Source organism: Musa acuminata, chromosome BXJ3-2 (assembly GCF_036884655.1).
Source record: "Musa acuminata AAA Group cultivar baxijiao chromosome BXJ3-2, Cavendish_Baxijiao_AAA, whole genome shotgun sequence".
Taxonomy (NCBI): domain Eukaryota; kingdom Viridiplantae; phylum Streptophyta; class Magnoliopsida; order Zingiberales; family Musaceae; genus Musa; species Musa acuminata.
In genome coordinates, this window is record NC_088350.1 from 29,326,162 (window position 1) to 29,351,645 (window position 25,484).

General features: G+C 36.3%; 3 protein-coding genes across 4 annotated transcripts; 2 read left to right on the plus strand and 1 right to left on the minus strand.

The window, feature by feature from the left end:
* Positions 1–128: 128 nt before the first annotated feature.
* LOC103975644 (plastid division protein PDV2) lies at positions 129–4,083 on the plus strand. Its single transcript, XM_009390664.3, has 2 exons — positions 129–439; positions 3,161–4,083. The coding sequence occupies exons 1-2, from the start codon at positions 215–217 to the stop codon at positions 3,761–3,763; spliced, it is 828 nt and encodes a 275-aa protein (XP_009388939.2). The 5' UTR covers positions 129–214; the 3' UTR covers positions 3,764–4,083.
* Positions 4,084–4,562: 479 nt separating this feature from the next.
* LOC103975643 (protein VACUOLELESS GAMETOPHYTES) lies at positions 4,563–5,647 on the minus strand. Its single transcript, XM_065139809.1, has one exon. The coding sequence runs from the start codon at positions 5,512–5,514 to the stop codon at positions 4,720–4,722; it is 795 nt and encodes a 264-aa protein (XP_064995881.1). The 5' UTR covers positions 5,515–5,647; the 3' UTR covers positions 4,563–4,719.
* A 4,254-nt stretch (positions 5,648–9,901) lies between these two features.
* On the plus strand, positions 9,902–25,283 carry LOC103975642 (exocyst complex component SEC3A). 2 transcript variants are annotated; one of them, XM_009390662.3, is made up of 25 exons: positions 9,902–10,275; positions 11,509–11,585; positions 12,132–12,212; positions 12,334–12,401; positions 12,551–12,653; positions 14,168–14,313; positions 14,848–14,965; positions 15,196–15,300; positions 16,032–16,133; positions 17,305–17,442; positions 17,537–17,665; positions 17,756–17,836; positions 17,920–17,994; positions 18,630–18,803; positions 18,889–19,039; positions 19,164–19,228; positions 21,468–21,638; positions 21,787–21,866; positions 22,292–22,373; positions 22,588–22,685; positions 22,875–22,983; positions 23,087–23,155; positions 23,823–23,888; positions 24,227–24,316; positions 24,996–25,283. In XM_009390662.3, exons 1-25 carry the CDS (start codon positions 10,107–10,109, stop codon positions 25,104–25,106), a joined length of 2,658 nt encoding a protein of 885 aa, XP_009388937.1. In that variant the 5' UTR covers positions 9,902–10,106; the 3' UTR covers positions 25,107–25,283. The 2 variants fall into 2 exon arrangements, with proteins under 2 accessions (XP_009388937.1, XP_064995879.1); XM_065139807.1 differs by lacking the exon at positions 23,087–23,155 and having other exon boundaries at positions 9,959–10,275.
* The last annotated feature ends 201 nt before the right edge of the window (positions 25,284–25,484 follow it).

Below are 25,484 nucleotides of genomic sequence, written 5' to 3' on the forward strand. Positions count from 1 at the left end.
ATTGAATTGTTTTTTAAATTATTATTTTTCTGAAATTTGAGACATAAAAAAGTTGTTTTTATTTTTTATTTTTTTGGATTTAGGAAAACCTCAAGCAAACAAACAAACAAACAAACAAACAAGCAAAGATATGATGGGTGATGGAGAATGGGAAGCAGTAAGGCCCCTCATCGCTGCATAACTCTTTAGGGAAGAGGGTGCGAAGAGTAGGGTTATGGAGGGGGAGGAGATCGGTTTGGTGTTGGCTCGGGCATCCGAGCTGCGATCCAAGATCAGCGATTGCATCGGTGGAAGTGGCGGCGGCGGCTGCCGCCAAGGAGGAGACGACGGTGATGCGGGCGGTGGTGCCGCGAAGGAGGAGGAGGAGGAGGAGGCCGATAGCCTCGTCGGTATCCGTGACGCCCTCGACTCGCTGGAGCGGCAGCTCGCGGCCTTGCAGGTACAGAATCTTGAATGATAACCGTAACATTACGTTTTTTGCGATGCGAGAAGGGATGGATGTCCGGGTTAGGGTTTCTCTGGGGTTTGGTTCATATTAGCACTTGAGGCTTATGGAAGAATTGAAGATAGATGCTTGAGATTCTTTAAACGGAAAGGTCCGTCTTGCTTAAATCCTTTGGCGTTTTGAGTGCGGTCTATGGAGCATGTTTTGATGCAAAGGTGCAAAATAATTCTCCAGCCGACATTTGCTCAGGGCATGGTGAAGATGAGGATTTTATTGTTTTGCAGATGCACCAATTTCTACATCACTCTTTGATCTCCAAGAGGAAGAATTCATGTTGTAAGGAAATTTAAGAAAACTAGATAGTATCTTTTTTGCCATGACTCCTGCTGGCATTAGCCTAATTCTCTGGAGGAAAGAAGATTGTATATCTTGATTGGCGAGAAGGCTATATCATGGGGAATAAGTAGAAAAATAGATCAACGAGTTCCAACTTTTGTTGCTTGAAGTGAACCCCAGATCAATGTTGATGGCCTGCTGTAGAACTCAAATAAACGATGTATGCAGAAGTATGACAGGTGAGGGTTATTCTCATCATTGCTGCTGCCAAAGTGACAACATAAGAGGATCGATCAGAAGAAAGAGGATGGAAAGACGATATGAGACAAGGAGGATTGGGGAAGTGGAACGAGATGAAAAGGGGTTTCTTAAAAGGAAAATAGATTATATGATTTTGATTGAGCTTGCAACTTTGATAAGAACCATTTTAGCAAAACTTGCCACTATTTTGTTGCGCAATACTGAATAATTTATACCTTTTCGTTGTGTCTATTTATAAGAAAGACAAACATTCAATAACATCAAATTAACTAAAAAATGGACTGATATGTATAAGTTGTTTTCTGTTACTTGTTAGGAAAAGGTGATTGAGTGGATGTTAACTTATTTTTCTTTAAAGTCATTGAAATTTGTTTCTTTCTTTTTTTGGAGTATCCAGTCACATATGATTTGTTGTGGATGCTTGATGTCAATTGCAAAACTTTGCTTCCTTTGTCTTTCTTTCTTTTTGACTTGATATTCCTTACAATTACTACGGATCCTATCAGTCAATTTACATTTTATAGTTTCCATGTCATTTAAAAGTTCATTCGATGAATTTTAATTTTCTATGAGGCAATAAAGAAGGACCTTTGGTTATATGAATAAGTTATTGAGACAGATATGTTGGTAGTTGATAGATGAGCAATAATATAGGAATACAATTCAATTTCTGAGGATTGTGTTATTTAGTTCCCCATGCAAGATCATACTTATCATGATCTGAGTTTAAACAAGATTAAGTTTAGAGAAAATTTTATTTTGCAGCCTGTGTTTCCATGATATTATGATTCGAATCTTCTCATGTCAGTAATTATATTTTGTGTTATTTGTTTTCCCATATAATTGCATTCTTCTCCGTGTGGTAAACCGTTGGCCAAAAGGGCAACAACAGCAAGCCAGTGTCCCATCGTTAGCCAAAAGGGAAAATTCACCCAAATATTCCCTCTTGATCTTTTGAGTGAATCTGCTAAAAATATGACTGATATATTCATGCTTTTCATTATTACAAATAAACTCCTCAGTACGGGAAAGCTTTTTTTCACCTTCCTCTTTTCCACCCATCATTTCTTGCTTCTCATTCTGAATGAACCTGGCCCTTATTTTTCTTCTGCCTTCATCCTCCTTTCTCCAGAATTGTCGTAGGCATATCATTTGTACTTTTTTTAGTGATGAGTGACATTATGTGGTCAATATGGTTAATAGGGATCTGTTTATGTAATTAATGGATAACAGAAATCGTTTTTGTATTTTTTTAGTTTCTATTATCAACATATTAATTAATTTGAAAGTATATTCATCCATGTACACAAATTAATTGAAGTAATGGTTTTGTAGGCATATCTGATGAATGGAAATACACAAGGTGTGCAATGTAACTTTAAACAGGAGAGTATGAACTATGATATCAAGAAAACACAGGATGTGAAATAAAAAATTATCAAGTTTATTATGCTCTACATATCTATAGAAATGACAATAATTTAGAAAAAAGATAACCTAACAGTTCAGACTAGTAGAAGTGTAAAAATCAGCAGTGAAATGATGAATTCATTTGTCTAGACATAATAAAGCTAAAATATTTAGTAATCTTGACCTGTAAAGGCACTTCTTCAAGTACCTTGTGCTCAAATTTTCTCTTCCAAATCAAGTTTCATTATCCAGTTCATTTTTATTGTGCTGATTCAGCATATAGTTGCCAAACTCACCTGGGTGCTGCTAGCCCTCATGATTGGTAACTCACCCCTATATGAATGCTTCATGGAGTCCCATTATCAGATTCATCTTGATATAGCTGTTGCTGGTGATTGATAACCTGCTTAGATGGGGTCAGATCTTAGTCATATACAGGAGAATCATATGGATTGTAGTTACTTTGAACCTATGTGCTTTATTCACTAAATGGACCTCTTCCTCATAAGTTTCATAGTTCTTTGTTCTCCTTAGAACTTGTTTTGGTTCAAAATTTATAAATCTGTCAACATCTGCATTGTCATTCACTAATTACCAATGTTGTGGATAGTAAGAACCTGTAATTTGGTGTAGTGGTGAGTTGTCAACAGAAAATATTAATTTGGCCAAATCTTATATATGTCTGATTTTTGTCTCCTATATGCTCAGGAATTGCAGCATCAACAAAGGTATGAAAGAGAATCAATTCTTTCCCAGATTGATTGCAGTCGAATGATATTGCTCAGCAAACTTAAGGAGTACAAAGGTGAGGAGCTGGAAGCGATTCACGAAGTTGCGACTTTTGCTGGCGAAGCAATTGAGCTTGATGACAACCTGGTTCTCCCCCCATATCCCACCCACCTTCCTGACTTGTTTGTTTTGGATGACATTGGCGCTGGTTCACACTTTAAAAAGAATAAGACCACTCACAATGGACCAGCAGCTGCCGCCAAGAAGGAAGGCAAGGGAACTGCATGTGGAACCAATAAGAACCAGGATGACAAGACATCAAAGCGATTTAGAAATATCATTGGATTGGTTGTCAAGTCAACAATAGCAATTGTTAGTATGATGTCTATGGTAAGTTTTGCTGGGCATCAACCAATGCTTAAGAGCAGACCACCAACAGAGAGGCAGATCGGCAGTCACTGCCCACAGGGGAAGGTTCTGGTCATTGAAGATGGGAAAGCTCGGTGCATAGTGAAAGAGCGAACTGAGGTTCCATTCGAGTCTGATGTTACAAGTCCAAACATAAGATACGGACTAGGATGAAATGGTCATCTCTAAGTTGTAAATTGTGTTGGGCATCTTTGTTATATATTGTGTTTATTTCAGATTAGGTAGAGATGTGAAAATTATAATGGCAAAAAGTTTTGTTCTCAGCAGATGAGTGCAGTTAGGGTTAATATTCTATAGCATGAACCAAGGATTTGCCGATGGCTCTGATTGCCCTTTCATATGAATATGATGATAAGTAAGTGTACTTGAGAAGAAACCTACTCTCTCCCTTGTTTGCTGCATTGTGTAGTATTGTAGACTCTGCCTATGCTTGTGATGCAAAACTGAAGTATGCGACCCTGAAATGTTTATCATCCATTGTGATGCAAAGTCTGCCTCTGCTTGTGATGCAAAATTGAAGTATAGTACCACATGATTTTTGTGTTAAGGTTGCTTTCAGCTTAAAATTATGGTTCTTTGTAAGGACAAATGTTCCTTGATTCATCCACAAGCAAAGTGAAATGTGTAATGTCATCAATAGTGGAGCACTTCTTGCTTTTTTTTTTCTTTTTTTTGGTTTTGATAAAAATTTCATATCTGTTATTTGAAAAATAATAATTTTTCACATTTATCCCTCTTAATTTGCATTTAGCATGCATGTTCCAGAAAAGCTAAAATTTGACATCGGTGTCCTTGCTTGACTATTAGGGCAGAGACAGTGATAATTTAATTGATTTTAATATTTTAAATATTTCATTTGCTACCGGTAGTCATGTTGAACCAATTAACATGAGTTTTACAAGAGATATTATATATATATATATATATATATATATATTTTGAGGAACATATGTTTTTGTAAAAAGTATAATAGCAAATAAGTTATTTTGGTTTTGGGAATCTTAAAAAGCAAAAGCAGCGACACTTATTCCCACGGTGACGGTTCCGTTTCAGGAAGCGGTTTTTTCACGGCTGTTGATGCACAGGTGTCGATCGTACACTTGATCACATTATCTGGAGAAGAAGGAGCCGACGATGCCGGCGATGATGGCCGTCGGATCACCTAACACCGCCGAGATGATGAACTGCACGGCCATCGCTGCCACCTCGCAGCAGCGCTTCACCTTCCCCTTCCCTCTGTGGTGGTTCTTCTCCCACCCCTTGATGCTCGGAATCTTGCTGACACCGTAACCCCCGCCCACCATGCCACCGTGGACGCCGCCCACCAATCCCCTCTTCCCGGCCCCACCTCCGTCCCCGCCGCCGCCGCCGCCGTTGTAGAGCTCGTGCCAGCTTTCCTCCAGCATCTCCATCACGCATGCCACGTGCAGGTTGTACTTCTTGCACGCGCTCCGGTAGCTCCAGCTCCGCCCTTTGCGGCCGCAGCGGTGGCACGGCGCGCCCGCCTTCCGGTAGAGATAGAGCCGCACAGCGTCGCCCCCGCCTGCGCCGGCGTCGAGGACGTGGGGCAGGGCGGCGCAGCAGGGGTGGAGGTCGAAGCCGCAGGCGCCGCAGTGGAGGACGAAGCCGGCGACGTCGCGCTCGCATGCGTTGCAGAAACGCAAGGCGTCACCCGGGGGCCGCGCCAGGAACTGGAAGGCGCACTTGGGGTAGAAAGCGTGGCGAAGCGGCGCCGCCGACGGTAGGGCGCACTGCCGGTGGAGGTCGAAGTCGCAGAGGTTGCACTTGAAGCGGGAGCCGATGCCCACCTCCTTGCACCCGTCGCACTTGAACGGCACCTCCGCGTACTCGAACCGCAGCTTGTGCTGCGGGTGACTGAAGTGAGTGATCTCCCCATACTTCATATCTCCCCTGTTCCAAAATCCAATTCTAACAACCCTTTTCTTGCTTGGATCTGAAGCTGTACAATATCGAACAACACATTATAGCAAAGAGACCATGGAAGATGCGTACACAGGAGGAGGCTCAGGAGGTCTACGCTGAGGTTGGTAATGTGTATGTCTGTGTATATATATGCATTATAAAGTTGATGCGGCTTGAAGAATAAGGATGTTTGGCATATATTCTTGCTGATGGACAGTGTGCCAGGGTTTTGGTGCACTTGAGTTTGCTGGAGAGTAGCAGGATAAATATTCTCAATAATGGAGAGTGTGCTTAGGTTCGATAGAGGATCAGTGGATCTATACTTTTCGGTAATTAAGGTTTACATGATCTGCTTAAATCGAATTCGGATATTCTTTAGTCAGATATGTAATAAATTCAGTCGGAAAAACTAGGTTTACTTAGGTGATTACTCGATTTATGTTTGGATTCAAATTCGATAAAATTCATGGATGCCTCATCTTCTTGTCATTGTTATTTAAGTGAAAATGGAAACAGGTTGGGTTTTCTTTGGGTACCACGTTTGTCCGAACCATTTTTCGGACACGAATTTAAGATGAACAAGTAAAAATGTAGTTGTTGGAGTCAGATTTGTGTGCTTAGATCATCAGTCAAGGTGTTGTCATAACTAAGTTTTAATGCATTTAGTAACCTCAGTTGTCGAAGACTGTTCTGTGGATATATTTTTGTGAAATAGCAACGAACTTAGTGTAACTTGTTCCCCTTTTCTTTCATAAAGGTCTGATAGCTGTAGGATGCTCTAACCTTAAAAATCATTATGAGAAAGTGCAAAGGATAGGAAGAATTTGGAAGATACATCAAGCATTAGATAGAAGAACATGTGTCAATTAATAAGATCAACTAAAAAAGAGAGACAGGATAAGGAAGCATTTTGAGGAGACCAGGTTTTCTGAAGTTGGAAGTCATTCTGGGAATAATACTTATGCGGTTTAGGTGCACTAGTGTAATGTGAATATATAATAGTCTGGAAGATCTTCAAGTTGATTGTTATAAGCTTCTATCACCAAGCTTAGATGATCCAATAGTTCACTAGATAATGTCAAATTGATCGAAAGAATCATTCTCAGCCATTATTAGATAATGGAAGAACATATGCTCTTGAAGTATGATTGCACCATCCAATGCCTAATGGCTAAAAAAAGGCAAGGCTTAGTTAGGGGAGAACATCCAAACCCTTGTTAGGTTTGCTACTCAGCATAGTCAAAGATTATCGGTTTGATTTGGTTGTATATTATTCAGATACTGAAGTTCATGGAAAATCACAGTAGCTTTTCGATGCATTAAACCTTCATTGACACTTGATTCAAAATCAAACTGCAGATTGTTGAGTTACAGCCATGATTTTTCTTATGGTAACAGGACAATAATTTCATCTAGCATTTGCATCTCTTCTTGCTGATAATTCTTTCTGGAAATACCTTATGCTGGCATATTCTTCCTTTCTCTTTTTCCCTACCTCTGTTCCACCAGCAATTTAGTATCAGTAATTTATGATGGTCTACTCTTCCTTTTTATCTTTTTCGTACATCTAGTTGCCTTTCCTCTGTCTGAAGCAAGTGGGATTCCAGTTCACCTGTTTGTGCTCTGTGCACTTTCAACGTTTCATCTGAAAAACCAGTGTGTAGGCATAGCTTCATTGCATTTTAGCAGGACACCGCAAACAATTTGATCAAATCCACAATCTTATTGTTGATGAGGAAAATATTAGTGCCACATTCAAGCAGGTCATATGATGGAGAAGAATGGATACTTGCCGGAAACATTATACTACTTTAGGTGTTCGAGTTTTCACATTGAAGAATGAGTGCAACCTCCTCTTACCTGGTTGACATTTTCCCCGTGTAGATCCGTAATGAAAAATTTTTAGAGCATCAGTTTATTTGGTGGTTAGCACCACAGTGATGATTGATGGATAGATAGATTCTAATCTTTGGCATGTTTTATTCCCCTTGAGATAAGTCTTCCTTGTGGGGAACTCTTGTGGTGGCAGATGGTGCAAGCAATAATCTTCTGCATCCCGGCATCAGTTATATGCGCTACACATCATATTATTCTCGGTTCTCAACAATCCAAGAGGGAGGAACTGGTTCTCGGTGTGCCATGGCTTCATGAGATGATGATGTTAAAAGGGTAAGCTGTAGGAATAATTGCAGCGAACCATACCGAAGGAACAGGAATGTAAAAACCCTGGCTCTTCTGAGACAAACAATGATCCAACATTGGCCTTTATCTGGATTCTCTCTAGTAGCAGCTGCATCATCTCCAAGTGGATCTTTTCAGGTGCTCATCATGTAAGGCATCACTCTACATGTCTTCTTTGAATTGGGTCATTCTCGAGCAGATGCAGTGAACTGATGTCAATCGAGAATGGCTGAGTTGTTGTTCTCTGCCTCTAAAGAGACAAGACAAGATGTTCTGCAAAGTAAGGTAAAGCAGTTTCTGCAGTGTTTTGCTTTCTTAGAGAGATTATATTCTTTGAGAATATGAACCGTACTAGTTTTCTTGTTGAGAGTGTGGTAGAACACCGAGTATGGTGTCTTCTTTCCTTCTCCTTTCTTTTCTTTTCTTTTTGATAATCATTGGGATCAGAGGTGCATAGCTGCTGAGGTCCAAGATTTTTCATGAATTATATATCTCACAGCTGCCCTTAAGAAGTTCATACCTACTGTAGCATATTGTTTCTGCTTCGTCTAGTTATTTATCTATCATTTATTTAGGATTTGATGAATCCTACTTGTTTAGGAGGTTATATGTCCCTGTTCTTATCGCTAATGACACCATTCTATATAAAAGAATTTTTTTTTAAATATTTATAGTTATTTGGATATCATGGGCTAAGGTCCAATTGAGGATTCAAACGATGACCCTATAAGAAATGTGTCATGAATGTATCCGATAAAAATTTTTCTAATACCTAAGTTAAAATAATAGAGAATGTTGGAGGATTTGATAAAATGATAAAAAGTCAATCAGAGAGAGTTAATGATTCTCACTTGGGCCATCTTTTTATAACGTGTTAGGGCTATCGTTAGGTCGAGATTATGATAAATATTGAGAATGGTGTTCCAACCATCAATAATATAAGATTGTTCAGTGAACCTTTAGAGCTATGATTATGGGTTAATGACTTTCCTTACTTGGGATTATTAATTGTCGACATCGAGTCACTGTAGGGTTATGAACTTGATATGATGATGACAACTTACACGAGTGGTTCTGATCCACTATAGGGTTACGTAAACTAAAATTCAAAATGATAAAAGTGAATAATGTGCATAGCATAAGCAACAAAGAGTCATATCAATATGGGCAATTAGTAATAAAGCATCCGATGACATAACTGAATCAACTATGAAGCATCTTAAGTTGATGATATAATCAAATCAACCATGTCGAGTCCTACGATGATGATGTGACTATATCATCAAATCAAGCCAAGAAGTATCCTCCGATAATAATATAGTTGAATCGATCACAAAACATTTTATGATGATGATGATTCAATCAACTCTAACAAGGAAACAACTCTCCACGTAGCCAACTTAACCAACTTAGGCATGTAACATAGACACTCAATATGATTGGTAGCATACTAAATGTTACTTCGACCTTGTGTTACGTATTGACACACAATAAGGCCATACAACGCTGACAATGAAAAATAACTCACAAATCGTTGCTATGTAACCTTTGGATTTGATGCATGATCATACGATTCATTGATGATCGAATGATGTGTATTATTATTCCTCATATTTATATGACCTTAACCTAATAGTCACATACCCCATAGTGGACTCGGGTATTTTTTTGACTAAATATTCTCATTTACTTAGTACTTAATCGAATCATCCAATCGATATTGACTTAAGCATTAAAGGTGTCTTGTCGAAGAAATCTTCGATATAGTTTTAATAGAGTCTCGGACTCAATTCCTTAGTTTCTCAACATCTCAACTTGAGACAAACTCGTGATTAGTTTTAAGTCCATCGATGTCAATTGAGGATTCTCTCAAAGTAAATAAATAATTAATAATTTTTAAATTAATTATTCAATTAATTAATTTTATTTCTAATCTATTTGCACAATCAAGAAAATAAAAAAAAATGAATCATTGAGTTTTCCTTAATCAGGTTTCTCAATCAAGGAAATGAACAAAACAGGCAAGTTACAAATTTAATATGTAACTCGATTTGTAGAGAATCCAAGAAAAATAACCGGTGATTACAATATATTTATTCCAGAAATTTTGATACAAACATTTACTTGAATCCGAACCGCTTTCGTCGCGTTTGTTACACTGAGTAGAATAGAGAGCGGGTCGGGAGTCGGTGCGTTACGGCCTGCGTTGAGACATACCGCAAATATCTCACGGGGTCGCCTCCCACGACAGGAGGCGAAACCGCAGTAAACGAAGAGTCGCCCCTCTCCTTTCTCCATCTCTCTCTAAGCCGGTTTCCATCCATCGCCAGGGGTGGACGCGCAAGAAGGGACTAGATTCGTCTCCCCCAGCAATCGGCGACGAAGGGCGGAGATGGCGAAGCCGAACGCTGACGACATGGAGCTGCGGCGCGCCTGCGCCGCCGCCATCGGCAGCGGGGGCAGCGCCCAGGACATCGTGCTCGCAATCCGGGTCGCCAAGGGCCGCGGCTTCTTGGAGAAGCTCGGCCGCGTGGCCACCCCCAGAGTTCTCGTCCTCACCAGTACGATTGCTCCGTTCCGCCCTCTCTCCCTCCTATCTTTCCCATTTCCGCGCTTTTCTTCTCCGAGATCATGTTATCATTCATCGTCTGGAACTGTTTGGAGATGGATTCCTTTTATTTACTGCTTCCTTCTTGCTGGATCTTGTTTTCTATTGGCACATTTTACTTGGTCACGGAAAGAGTACATTCTTAAAATGTGGCCTCGATCTGTGATTCGAACATTTTCTGGTTGAGATACTGGGGAAATGTTCTTTTTGTCTGAGTTTGTCACTAAGTTGGATCGGTAGATCATCTCGATGGGAATTACTTGCACTAGACAAAGTGGGATCTGGTTTGCTAGGTTACTCGAATCCTTGGCCTTACTGGTTGAGAAGTTGCAGGTTGGTTGATTAGGTATGCCTGTTGACTCTGCATCTGAACATCTTGACTAAGGTTGTCCATCCATGGAACTTCGGATTGATATGGTTCGACAAGTGACCGTGCACGTCTGGTTGTCTATGATGAACGACGATTGTGGTACTCACATGTCAGCTAACGATCTTAATTACAAGCGAGGTGGTGATATGATTTGAGCAAAGCGAGCTATCATTTTACCGCTTCATTTTTCGTGGTGATTGACCTTATAAAATTAATTGATTTTGCACAGAGTAAACCGTTTGCATTATTTTGGTCACTTGTCAGATTTTATGAGTTGCCGTAGGGGGTCTTTTGGATGCACATCACCGGTGCTTGAAGCAAGCAATTGCAGAAAAGTTCGTTTGTTCTTGTATGTCCCATTGGTTGTAGGCTGATGTTTGAGGATTGACATCTCTGCTTTCTGCCACTAGTTGGCTAGTTTGTTCTTCTCTGCTTTCTGCCCCAGGATCGACATCTTCACTTGGATTGACATCTGTAATGTAACTCATATCGGCTAGCTGCTGTTTCTGATTTTCCTTAATTCTAAATGATTAAGATGCTATTCTGGAAGTTCAACATGACAGAACGCTTTGTTGGTCAGTTTAAAAAACAATGCTCATAGTGGTCTTGATAACAAAAGGTCAATTGCTGCAGTTGAAATTGTTATCAGCGTTAAGAAGTCATAGGCATATCACTTTCGTTGGAGTGATTAATGACATCCTTCATTTTCTGTATGATGTCTAAATATTTTCTATTTTTAACTTGGTATCTATAACCTAGATAGAAAACTTATACTTTGCTGTTGATATCTCTGTATCTCTTTTTTGCTTTATGCAGCTAAACACTCACCCAAAGGTGAAAGGACAAAAGCTTTTCTTCGTGTCCTAAAATATTCCTCTGGAGGAGTACTTGAGGTAATTTTAGCTAATTTAGAGATAGAAGCAAGTAGATTCTTGTATAATTTTTATAACTCATCTGGTAGTATTATCATTTTTAAATTATCCTGATTTGTTCTGTCTAGGACATCTTCATTAATCAATCATTAGACAAGAGCTACGTATAATTTAAGGAGTTAACAATTGTTGGTCCAAATGCTTTTATACCAACCATATAAAAATACTCATCTGGTAGTATTTTTCTTCTTTGTTGTTGTTTAATTTAATGACCCCAGCTTAAATAGGGGAATTTATGTCTTTTTAGTAGCTTTTATACCAACCATATCAAATAACTTACAAAGCCAAGAGAAATCCAAAATCAGCCATAGGTGAGAAAAAGTGTATTGAGATAACCAGCCAAAGGCAAGATAGAAGTGTCAAGAAAATATCAGGTGGTTACATGTTACCCCTTTCCTAGAGGGAAACAAAGTTGTCATCATGTTTATTTATTTTTTGCCTTCTATGACATGTGGATATTAGTAAATGCTGACTGTTTCTTTTGAATAAACAATGTTGCATTGGTAGCCAGCAAAACTTTACAAGCTGAAGCATCTTACAAAAGTGGATGTCATTTCAAATGATTCTACTGGATGTACATTCATTCTGGTAATTCTCTTTTTTTTCCATTTCTGGTTTCTCACATGTCTACAACTGTTAACAATTTCATTACTAGGCTCACAAAAGCTTTTATGATCATAATTCTTATGCAAGTGTCTTGACTAAATAGGGTTTCGATAATCTTAGAAGCCAGAGTGTTGCCCCTCCACAGTGGACTATGCGTAACATCGATGATAGGTGATTTCTGAAAAATATGTCAAATGCTTTAGTTATTATAGAACTTTTTCTCTTCATGTATTTCAAAACAACACTTTGTGTTGTTATTTAATTGAAAGAAGAAATGCCTTGAGATCTCCTAAGACACTTGATTTTTGTTTCATTCACAGGAATCGGTTGCTTCTTTGCATCTTAAACATGTGCAAGGAGATATTTCAACGTCTTCCTAAGCTTGTTGGGATAGATATTGTGGAGCTTGCTCTCTGGGCTAAGGTGCAAACTAACTTATAAAATGCATATCCTTTCTGTGCAAGTTTCGATAAGTTATCATATAGCTAGATACTTTTGTCTGGTTTCATGCAAGTCCATATGCTTGTTCGCAATAGTGGGATTCATTTGAAAAATTGGCTGCTCTGAACGTGCTCATGCGTAACTGTTATGACTTTGTAGTTCTCTGAATTTTTTTCATATGCACCATTCTGTGCACTCCAAGTCTTGAAAAATTTAAGAAATATTTTTTTGCATTTATTGAACAGTCCAGTTATCAACATGCATCACATCATAGTTCAAATATTTTAAGAAATATTTGCATTTATTGAACAGTACATGCATCTCTATGCATCGCAACATAGTTCAAATTGCTTCAAGAGTTACATAATACCTTGATTTCCAGAGGAACATTTCTGAGTGAATTATGAACTTTCAAAGTAGTATCTGATATGAGATCTCTCTAATGCACACTTATCTGGATGTCTAGACACAACTTTTCTTAATCACAACCAAATACATTTTGAAACTAGTTATTGGTTGATCATGGATAAAGAACACACATGGACAAAAAGATAACAAAGTCTTCCCTAAATATTAAATGTTATAGTTTGGGCATGCAAGATATAGAAATGGTTACTTGATGAAGGCAATCATGGTTGGTCACAGCCAATGAGCTACATTGTGCTTCCCTTTATGTGTTTGGGAAGAGAAAAGAAAAAATAGGAGAAAAAAGGTGGGGTGTGTGTGTGTGTGTGTGTGTGTGGAGAGAGTGTGCTTTGATGGCTAACCTGAGGCATATCAAATGTGTGTACTGGGGAGGCCATTGTGGATGAGAAAAGTAAAAGATATATAGCTATTGAAACATCTGATCATGAAGAAACACTTATTGAAGCACATACTGTTGGTACAAGGATCAACCTTCTTTTTTCTGAGACATGTCATTAGGTTATTCCTACAAATTATGCAATAACATGTGTTGATCATTAAGAAAACATGCTTGGTGATTTACATTGTTCAATATATATCTAACAGATGATAAATAAATATGCTCAAGTCTTAAAAGAGAGAATGACTCAAGAATTGCTTGTAAATATTAATCAAGTGTTCCATACTGAGATGTTAGAGATATGATGTGCCACTTATCATCATAACTCTGACATGCAGCAAATAACAATCCAGACCTTATTTTTTTGGCCACCTAGGTGTAGGTGGACCTGATTCATAACCATGACGTGATTGTTGCCTACCTAGGTGGTGGTTGTGTTGTACATTTTCATAAATCTTCAGTTCCAAGTATTTGGGGCAATATATGGCCTTTTTCCTGATGGCATATATGGAGAATTACCCTTCAAGGATTTCTCATTGTTTTGAAGGAGGTCCTTCTAGTTCATCACTGTTTCTGGTCTTTCTTCTTAATTGTTATTAGTGCTTTATATTAAAGCCTAGCAGCTTAGACTGTTTTCTATGGAGCTAACTGTGTAGGGTTTTGATTTTTTCATGTTTATGAATTTATCCAGGAAAATACACCCTCAGTAATTAATCGAGTGAATGCACAAGATGGACCAGCTACATCTGTTATGGAACAAAACGACCTGAAAGTTACTGTTGAAAAAGACCTTGTTTCACAAGCTGAAGAAGAAGATATGGAAGCTCTTCTGGGCACGTATGTCTTGTCTATCATTTAAATTGTTTATCTATTTTTACTAATTTTATTTAATGATACCAGGCGATATAGGTTGGTGTATCACTCGATATGCCAATAGCGTATAGGTCTGGTATGTTACTGAAATTGGTGACAAACTGAGATTTAAATCAGTTTTTGAGAATTATGACGTTGTGATGTATGAGAAATGTATATGATCTAGTCTCCTATTCTATTATTTCCTTTTTCATTTTCATGATCCCCATGATCAATTAACTATAAATCTGAAATCTTGTAGGATATATGCCATTACCTTCTGGTGCACTACTTAGGTCATTGGTAGTTGATAAAAATTTAGAATGATTTTCAATTATTGTTGTGATCTTGTACTCAGTTCTTTACTCTCAATTTACTTAAAATTATTATTGAAGCATGTTTTCTACGTTGCTTGTCCATTGTGAATTCCATCGACATGTCTGAGGTCTCTTGTTTGCTGATTGTGTGTCATTAATGATTCATGTAATTAAAAAATTGGGACTCATTCTACTAATGCAGATATGTTATGGGCATTGGTGAAGCAGAGGCATTTTCTGAAAGGATGAAAAGGGAACTTCTTGCTCTGGAAGCAGCAAATGTCTATGCCCTACTGGAAAGTGAACCATTGATTGAGGAGGTAACTAAGATCTAATTCAGTTGACAAATAATATCATATTTTCCATGATAAAAAGAAATAGTGCATATTATGATTCCAATTTCACTTGCTCTATCTGAAAGCTGCTTTTTGGTTTGAGTGATGTTAAGGTGTGTCCCCAGCATTTATATGTCAAAATTTTCATTGCCATAGTTCTAGTGGATATTCCCGGAGTTTTGTAGATTAATTCATGATATCATTTGAGTTTGCAGGTATTGAAGGGGCTAGAAACAGCTTCTCTATGTGTGGATGATATTGATGAGTGGTTACAAATTTTTAATGTCAAGCTGAGACATATGAGAGAGGACATTGCATCGGTAATGTCTTGATAGTGATTTAAATTGAAGTATCATATCTTACTATCACAATTGAATTGTTATTAGAAATTTATAGAATGTTATACACTTTCTGGGGGGATGTACCTTGGCTAATAATTATATTTTTCCAGGAAATATTTTGGCATGCAAATTGCTTTATTGGTGTCTGTAAATTTTCTGCTTCAGGTCTATTCTTGTCCTGTCTATATTTCTGTTGAGAAAAGGAGTCAATTTGGCAAGTGAGTTTAGGTCTAAGAGCAACTTGTAATTATGATGATTAGTGGTTTCTATAAGAGTTTTGATATTCCAACTTATGTCATGGTATTGAAAAAGAGACTAGTTGTTATATGCTAAAAACTATTAAGGCTTGTGCACTGTCAGTAAGTGAACTTCATCTCAACCATGCTTTTTTTTGTATTATATATATAACCCAAAATAATTAAAAAAACTTAATTATCATTTATGGTAAAAATAACTGGGGAATTGTTTAAGACAATAAGACATAATTCAATTTGGGTTCAATTGGATTGGTGCACATTGGTATGGTATTGTGTGAACTGTTAATAACATAAAATTCAAGAACTGTTGATATGTCAGTATATGATAGAAACTGTGGTTTGTTGGTACCATCATGCAGTATGGTTGTAATTTAATATACTTTGTACTTTGTTTCTATTATATCTTCTTTTTAACCACCATAAGTGTCATACTTAGTTGACTGTATCTTGTAGATTGAATTACGGAACAACAGATTGGAGATGCAGTCCGTATGTAGCGAGGCACTTATTGAGGAATTGGATAAGCTTCTTGAACCCTTGCGTATTCCTTCCGAGGTCTGTTTTGTCATATGATTTAAATACACCAATTAAATATGGTTATATTCTACTATAAATTGTTAAAACTTGATGTATTTACTTGCAAAGCTTATACTTTTGTACCTATCCTTATGAAGTTGTACCCATAGGTAACATGTATGCATGTATGTTTAGAAGAATCTTTTCAGAAGGAAACAACAACAAGTCATAATATCTCAACTATTTGGGGTGAGCTACATGAATCTTTTTTTTCCCACTACCTAGCTTTGTTTAGGGAAATATTGCTTGTCAAACCAAGATTTTTTTTTCCAGAAAGGTAAAATTTTATTACTTAACTAGATTAGTTGAACCTCGTATTATTGTTTCTTACTTACTAATAAAGTTTTTATGGGTTGCCACTTAATCTTTATTGACTCACCCAAAGTAGGGAATCTATTGGTCTCATTTGGGCACACCTTCGTCAAGTGGTTTTCCCTCATCTTATCTTCTATGGAGTCATGCCTAATTGTTCACAATTGTAAATATTTGGTATTCTTATGTTTCTAAAGTATATTATATTTCTAATGTTCTAATGTAAATATTTGGTATTCTTATGTTTCTAATGTTCACAAATGTAAATAGCATGATCATCAAATTAAGTACATCATGGATCTTTATCCTGAATATTTTTTTGTAAATTCATCAGTTGCTAAAGTGTGAAATCAAGGATTCAAAGTAGATATTTGATATACAATTATACTTATAGGAAGTTTGCTAGACACTTTTCCTATACTTTTAACATTAGTGGCAACTATTATGCATATCTTGTTTCATTTAATTATTACTACTGGATACCACTTTTTCTGATAAAACTCTGCAACAAAAATTTTGGTGAACTCTATCTTATGTTTTCTAAATCTGTAGGTCTTTTTTATCTCTTCACTTTTTCCATTAATTGTCTCATATAATAAATAATTTCCATAATTGATTGTCTGAAAATTAAATTGATTGTGTACTCGCCCTATATGCGTGAAGTTTCAGAGAGGATCTTTGAAAGTTAAGTTTCACAGGATTAGAAATGATATTTGCCATTTGGAGGCACCTTTTTACAGTTTCCTTGCAGATCAAGTTGCATGCATGATAGATAACTTTAAAGAGCAAATTTGGGTCAATAGTTCCTAATTTATATATTCATCAAAACTTGTTTCAGTTTGCAGCATCTCTAACTGGAGGTTCATTTGATGAGGCACGTATGCTTAAAAATGTTGAAGCTTGCGAATGGTTGACTGGAGCGATTCGTGCTCTCGAAGTTCCAAATTTGGATCCATGCTATGCAGATATGCGAGCTGTAAGCCTTGTTCATTAATATGAAACATTCTTGTTTAACGAAAAATTGCATATTTGTGATGCATGAAATTATAAGTTATTGGGCTGTTTTGCAGATTAGAGATAAACGAGCTGAGTTACAAAAGTTGAAGAATACATTTGTTCGACGAGCATCAGAGTTCCTTAGAAATTACTTCTCTAGTTTGGTAGATTTTATGATAAGTGATAAGAGCTATTTCTCTCAGGTATTTATTTGTTCCATCACTCTGTTTTAATAGCTGGTATTTTGTTTTTAATAAGTTTTCTAACTGAGCTTTTCTTTTAATGACATTTAGCGAGGACATTTGAAAAGGCCTGATCATGCAGATCTGAGGTACAAATGTAGAACTTACGCTCGACTTCTGCAGCACTTAAAGGTTTCAACATTCTGGAACTATGGCTTCAACTATAAGTTGTTTTAGTATGTGTCCCCTATATTTCTTTTTAATGTTTTCTTCAGAATCTCGACAAGAACTGCTTAGCCCCTTTGAGGAAGGCATACTGTCAATCCCTTAACTTGCTTCTTCGCCGAGAGGTATGGGGGATGTTCTTGGTTATTATTAGAGCTTACTTTTCTAATTTCCATGAAGTGTAGATATATGAGATTTCTACAGTGGATTATAGGGCATGTATCTTTTCTGTTGTAACTTAGATTACAAAATTTGTTGACTTGGAAAAAAGGCATATTTCCAGTTGAAGCAAAAGAGAAAATGACCTTGAGGTGGATTGACATTCTGCAATGGTATTGCATTACATGAACTTCAGGTCTTTAGCACCATGAGTCCTGGTCACTGCATCTAGTCCTTCTGGTTATATTTGGTTGTGCTGTGTGATTCAGTATTGTGATTACTTATCTAGAGTTTGCGTATGATGAACATTCATAGATTTGGCAGTATTTCTCCATGAGGTTGATTGCTTAAAGCCATTATGTATCTATACTGACTATGCAGTTAGAGAAATAATAATTACATGACTTAGATGGCAGGCACATCTTCATCCCAATCCTCTAATTTCTCCTTTTTCAGATGTCAAGCGAGGCACACTGAATTTGTTTAGTAATAAGTATAACATCTATAGTTATTGTTTCTACCATGGACTTTGATATCTAACACTAGTGATTTATGTGAGCAAAAATAAAGAAGAGTATCGCTTTTGATTTGCACTATTCAGGCTCGTGAATTTGCAAATGAACTTCGTGCAAGTACTAAAGCATCAAGAAATCCAACCGTTTGGCTTGAAGGTTCCACAGGTTCCAGCCAGACAGCAAGTAGTGCAGATACATCCACTGTATCTGAAGCATACTCCAAGATGCTTACAATCTTTATTCCGCTTCTTGTGGATGAGGTTTTTGATTTTATTTCAGAATGTACTGAAATTATCATTCTTATTATTGTTAAAATGTTTGATTTTTTTTTCTGCATTTTTTAAGAGTTCCTTCTTTGCACATTTTATGTGCTTTGAAGTTTCTGCACTTGTTCCGGCTGGTGCTTCTAATGGTAAGAAAAAGGGATCTGATGACAACAGTGCAAGTGATGATGATATAAACTTGATGGATTCTGAAGGAAATGATGTTAAACAAAGTAAGTGTTTTCTAGATTTTTTCTTTCTTTCATCATCGTATATCCAATCATTTTCTTGATTTTGCTAGTAGAGCTATTATCAGTAGTATATCCAACGAGAATTATCTTTTGATGTGACCTCCAGGTAATAACTCTACTGAGTTGGGGGCACTAAATGATGCTCTCCATGATTTACTTGATGGAATCCAGGTAACTTTCCTTTCTAAAACAAGATTATAATATCAAAATGTTGTTTGATTTTTTTTATTTTTTATTTGCAGAAGCTTGTTGTTACTATCTTGTCCATGTCTCAAGCATTGTATTTAGTGAACATAAACAATTTGATAAAACAATAAACATTAGTAATAATTTACAAAGATCTAATATGATTGTTTTACAAAATTTATGCTTGTTAAAACTTTTGTTGTACTTTTGAAACTTTGGATCACAATTTAAAATTTGATTAATACTTAGTAGAAATATCTAATATGAAAATAGATCGAGAAAGAAATTGGTAGATTGAGAAAGTTCAAAAGGTTGATAGAGATCGACAAAACTTTGACTATATTTATTCTTTGAGGTAGCCTGATAATTATATGAAACTCAAAGGTAGTTCAGAGTAAGGAAGACTTTTGCTGAACTTGGTTTTCTTTCATATCATATTTTCTAATATTAGATGATAGTCCATAAAGATCTATTATGGTAGATTTTCGAGAAGAAAGATATGTCCGTTAATTGTATTAATATCATCAAAAGATATGTGTGATGATATAGTCGCTAGAGTTAAAACTGTTAAGAGTATTTTGAAACTTTTTTTTTTATTTTAGGATTGCATCAAGAATCAACCTTAAGTTCTTATTGTTTTACATTGACAATGAAGAAACTTATGATTATATACATGATAAACCACAATTTTGTTATTATCTGCTATTGATACTATTTTAATTAATGAGAGTTTAAAGTTATGAAGACGAACCTTAGAAATAGTTTTAAATTGAGTGGGACTAACATTCAATATATGATATGTAATTTTAGTAACCCTAAAGAAAAATTAAGGTTGCAATTTAGATGGATGGATAAGAAGTTCTATGAAGTATTAGGCTTGGGTATCTGGATCAATTGTTTAACAAGTTAGAGTGGTTAATGAAGATATTGTTTATAGAGTAAATCTGAATAGTTAAAGTTGAGAACAATTGAACGTAGTTCCGATAGAGGATAAAATGAGAGAAATTTATGTGAGATGGTATGAACATTCTCCAAAGAGATAAATGTTGTAACTAGACATGATGTGACAATTAGAAGAGTTAGTGGAAGACCTAAGAAAACTTCATTAGAAATTATAAATAAAGATTTGTATACTTTTAATTTGACAAAGAAGATTGTTTCATACTGAACTTATTTGATCCTAAATAGTTGACATTGTGGCTTGTTATTGTTGTTGTTTCATGTTGGCTAACATTGGTACATATGTAATCCAATGTGGTTGTAGATTTGTCAACTTTCTCAAATATTCTTGGAGGCCATTGAATTGTGGCTTCTTGTGCATGTGGCTTGCTTGATTAATTTATTAACAATAATCAGAATGGTTTGCTTTTTTTTCCTATTAGCTATCAGTTGTTTAAAATTTAATGGACGATTGGTTGTGAGACGATCAAGTTCTCCATCACCATTAGATACAAGAGGTAGTATCATGCCATATATTATCCAACTGAATACTAAATGCACATCAGGTGCATATGCACAAAGTTCAATCCTTTAACCAGTGTTGGATAGTAACCTTGGCATAAAAGGCAATGTCTGCCTTCTAAAAACCTGCATAACTACAACTTTCCTGTGTATTCTGCATGATAGTTAGGACCTTCTGTTTTCTTTTGCCTGTTTAAACAAGTTCATCCTTTTCAGACCTCCAGAAACACTTGGGGCTGGAAGGGATTATGAACGACTAACAACTAAGTGACACATGGAGGTTACTGAGTTGCTTAGAATTGATGACAAACAAATACTGTTAACTATAAGTTCATTAGAACATAATCACTTCTGCCTTTGTTAGAGCCATTAAACTTCTGCTTCATTAATTGTTCAAAGACTTTGTTCTCTTGCCATCTTTGATTCTTCACCATCGAACTCTACGTGTTCATACTTTTATAGGGGTATGACATTTCTTAGTCCAGAACTAGATTGATAACATAATAGTATGCCCTATTTGTATTATTGTCTTGTTGAATTCTTTTTGTCATTTTCACATTTTTTGCACTGCTTCATTAATTAGGTCTTTTTTATTTTAAAACCCAAATTAGCTTATCTTTGCCTCTTTAACAGTGAGTTTATTTCTTTTTCCTAATATATTACTTGATTTTATATTATGAATCTCATGACTGATGTTAAGTTGTGAATAATTATGGTTATCATGCATTAATTAAAAATATGATATGCTTTTCTCTATTTTTAGGAGGACTTCTATGCTGTGGTTGATTGGGCATACAGGATCGATCCTCTCCGCTGCATATCAATGCATGGGATCACAGAGCGCTATCTTTCTGCACAGAAAGCTGATGCAGCTGGATTTGTACGTGAGCTGCTTAAAGACTTGCAGACTAAGATATCAACACAATTCAGCAGGGTCAGTGTTGTCCGAAGTTATGTGAAAACTTATGCATCTTTTGTCTTTTCTATCTCGTCTATTAACCAGATAAAATTTTGTTATATCTCATGCATGGATCTGTTGTATATTCACTCTATATCAAATAACTACTAGTTCTTTCCTGCAGTTTGTAGATGAGGCTTGCCATCAGATTGAAAGGAATGAACGTAACACAAGGCAGATAGGAGTTCTATCTTATATATCAAGGTACATGTGTACAATAGAACTTAGAAATTATATTTAAGGTGTTTTTCCATATCAGTTCTTAAGGTCCTCTCTTACATATCAAGTCTTCAAATATATATATATATATATATATATATATATATATATATATATATATATATATATATATATATATATATACATATATCGAACAGTATACCGCTCGGTATATAGTATCGTACCGTACCGAGCGAATGTTGAAACGTTGGTACGGTACGATATTTCAAACCTTGCTTGAAAGTATTGGCCATTTGCCTATTGGGTTATATGTTACAGGAAGATTGTTTTGTTGATCACATAATTGATGAAACGCAAATATCTAAACTTGAAATTCTACACAATTTGGAAGGTTGATTTTGTGTTCTTATTGCTTGTATGTTTGTCTATGTTTATGTGCATGTGGATAGGTTTGCCACCCTCGCATCACGGATGGAGCAGTACATTCAAGGACAATCTAGGGATTTGGTTGACAAGGCATATACAAGATTAGTAAGTTAAAGTTGCTAGCTCTTAACTGTTGATCAATCACTTGTGCTGTTCTTGTGCTATTTCCTTGATGGAAGTTTAAGAAATATAGTGCTTGCTAAGTTGCTATAAAGATTGCTGGATAGTGCTTATAAGTTAGAACCAGCTTAATTAGTGCAGTATGTAGTCTTTCTTAGCAATATGTTTATGAATAATTGGATTTCTTTTTGTTTGTCAGGTGAGCACCATGTTCACTACTCTGGAGAAGATTGCACAAAGTGACCCAAAGTCTGCTGATGTTATACTATTGGAGAACTATGCAGCTTTCCAGAACAGGTTTTTAAGAAAGAAAAATCATCATATATTGTCTTCCAATTTGTTCAGATATGATTGTTATGCTTTTCATCTTTCTTAATGTCTGATCTTCCTCTTGTTATGCATATTATGCTGATGTCATGTCAAAATTATGCTAGTTTTTAGTTTAGATTATGTGTTAGCTAAAATTAACTAATTCTTGGTTTGCAGTTTATTTGAATTGGCCAATGTCATCCCAACACTAGCAAAATTTTATCATCAGGCTAGTGAAGCATATGAACAATCTTGCACACGCCATATTAGTATAATCATTGAAAATGTAAGTGCTTATTTTTTTTTTTTTGCAGCTTAGAAACATCGAACACATGTATTTAAAATATTTAGTGGGAACTTAGTGTGATGTTCTATTTTTTTTCCTGCAGCAATTTGACAAGTTGTATCAGTTTTTCCGGAGGATTGATGATTTAACGTATACAGTGCCCCATGAGGAAGTCAGTCATGAGATCCTAATTACTATTTATGTTGTCATATAATAGAAAATTTGTACATGAGGAAAATTAGTTCCTTACACTTGCAAATTCCAGAACAGCTCTACGTAAATGTAGTCATACGAGTAGCTCAGTTATTGTGTATTTTCTTAATAACCACATCATTTTGAAGCTCTCAACAGTAGCAATTTCCCCCTCCTCCCCCACTGCATCCCAAAAAGTGTCCACGTGGCTAAAAAATTCCTCAGCCTGTTCCTCTCCTGATTTGTTTTTTACCCTTTTTTATTTCGTTAAACATATGGTTTCAACTCTTTAATCCTTTCTTCAAATTAACTTTATTTCTTTATGGCTTTATTGCTTTTGGGCTGAATTTGGAACTATGGACCAAGACTACTTTATTGTTCCTATATTTGCATCGCATTATGCTCAAAATGGTTCATGTTATTGATGTTATCTTGTGGATCATCTGAGCAAACAATGCACTTGAGTTTTGTGTACTTCTGGTATTGAATACTGAGCTATTCTGATGGCACCAACCCCTTGTTGGTTTAACAACCTGCTTGCCTTTTGAACATAGTTCTCTTTTTGTCATAGTTAGATAGGAGAGAGAAATGATTGCATGTTATCTCTTTTTTTTTGTTTTGTCTAACGCTTGCTTTGATGTGCACAGATTCCTTTTCAGCTTGGACTGTCAAAAACAGATCTCAGGAAGGTGTTAAAATCCAGTTTATCTCAGGTAAGACAGCACCCCTAGAACCGCATGTTTCTTGATTGCCAGACGAGTTATGGCAAAATCTGTTTGCCAAATTAAGTCCCTCCAAGAAAAAAAAGGAAATTCTTTGAGAGACAACCTTCAGATGTCTCATTCCATGAAAAAGTGTCCTTGATTCTTAGATTTGGCTTTTCTTTTCATGGTTCAAGTTAACACTCTCACATGATCTGACCTGTTTTTTCTTGTTTTTTTTTTTTTTGTGGTTATTTGCTGACAGTATATCTTGCTTCCTAATCGAGTTCTTGTTTTGGAAGCGGCAATCAAGCTCTTCAGCACACTTATAGACAGATTCTTGTTTACAGGTTGACAGATCCATAAATATGATGTATAGAAGACTGCAAAAGACTTTAAGTTCTGAGGAATTGCTGCCTCCTTTATGGGACAAGTGTAAGGTATGTTCTGATATCCTCTCTTGTAAGACCGTTTGTATATTGACAAAGATCAAGTACCATTTATTGTTGCATTAGACAAAGGGAAATGGATGCTATGATGCAAAATATATAATACATGAATCCTTGATGCATCATTTCGGCAGACATGAGAGAAAAATTTTGGATCTTAACAATTACACATAAGGTTTAGATTACAATTTTGGCATATGCATGCATACGTACATGTCAGTGTATAATATATAAAATGGCCACAAGCTGATTTCATGTCTGAGCATTGAATTGAGAGAAATTTCACCCATAAGATCCTTAGGAAGTGTGAGGAAAAGAAACATTCAACTTAAGTTGAATGATGAAAGCAGAATTTCAGTGGTACAAGGGGCCTTTTTTTGGTTCTTTATCCCTTCAAGAAAGTTAAAATCAAGTAGTTTATTTGAAAGCAATTTGCTCTTTCATCTTTCCATTAAGGGATAAAATAATAATAGAAAGAATTTAAGTTTTGATGGCTTCCTAGTTGGGATAAAATTATAAAAGAAAGAATGACTGGCATTGTAATTTCAAGAGAACCAAATAAGTTTGCACTTCCATTGAAATAGTCGTTTAGGGTTTTTGACCATTAGTGCTGACAATACAAGTAGATATTTTAGATACCATATGATGTGCTCATTTCGTAACATGGCAGAAAGAGTTTTTGGAGAAATACGAAAGCTTCGTGCAGGCTGTCGCCAAGATTTACCCAAATGAGAGCATGCCTCCGGTGTCAGAACTGAGGGATCTTCTAGCTTCGAGTTAGATGCGAACTGAGAATGTCTGGATTTCCGATGATTCTTCCATGTAAATCTTATTTCTGTTTACCTTTGTTCTGCGTTTCTTGTTGAACCCAGAAGCATATATTTTTGGTGATGCTATATATCTTGTTAAAACTATTATTCGAATGGTCTTAATCGAATACTCCGTCCTTGATATGGTATCATCAGAAGCCAGATTTTCCAGCATCTGGACAAATGGTACTTAAATTTTGCAGTCAGGCATTTCTGAAATTTATTATCACTTCGAGTCCTAAAGTAATTCTAACACATCCATCGTTTGTACCATGCCAGTTTTCTCATGATAGCACAATAGTCGCAGCAGGCAGTCATCCAAAATACCATCGGATAAGCAGATTTTTCTG

Coding starts and splice junctions, on each gene's coding strand:
- LOC103975644 (XM_009390664.3), top strand. CDS start 215: ATGGAGGGGGAGGAGATCGGTTTGGTGTTGGCTCGGGCATCCGAGCTG. Junction 440..3,160: donor GGCAGCTCGCGGCCTTGCAG/GTACAGAATCTT, acceptor CTATATGCTCAG/GAATTGCAGCATCAACAAAG.
- LOC103975643 (XM_065139809.1), bottom strand. CDS start 5,514: ATGAAGTATGGGGAGATCACTCACTTCAGTCACCCGCAGCACAAGCTG.
- LOC103975642 (XM_009390662.3), top strand. CDS start 10,107: ATGGCGAAGCCGAACGCTGACGACATGGAGCTGCGGCGCGCCTGCGCC. Junction 12,654..14,167: donor AGCTTGCTCTCTGGGCTAAG/GTGCAAACTAAC, acceptor GAATTTATCCAG/GAAAATACACCCTCAGTAAT. Junction 21,639..21,786: donor TATCAACACAATTCAGCAGG/GTCAGTGTTGTC, acceptor TCTTTCCTGCAG/TTTGTAGATGAGGCTTGCCA.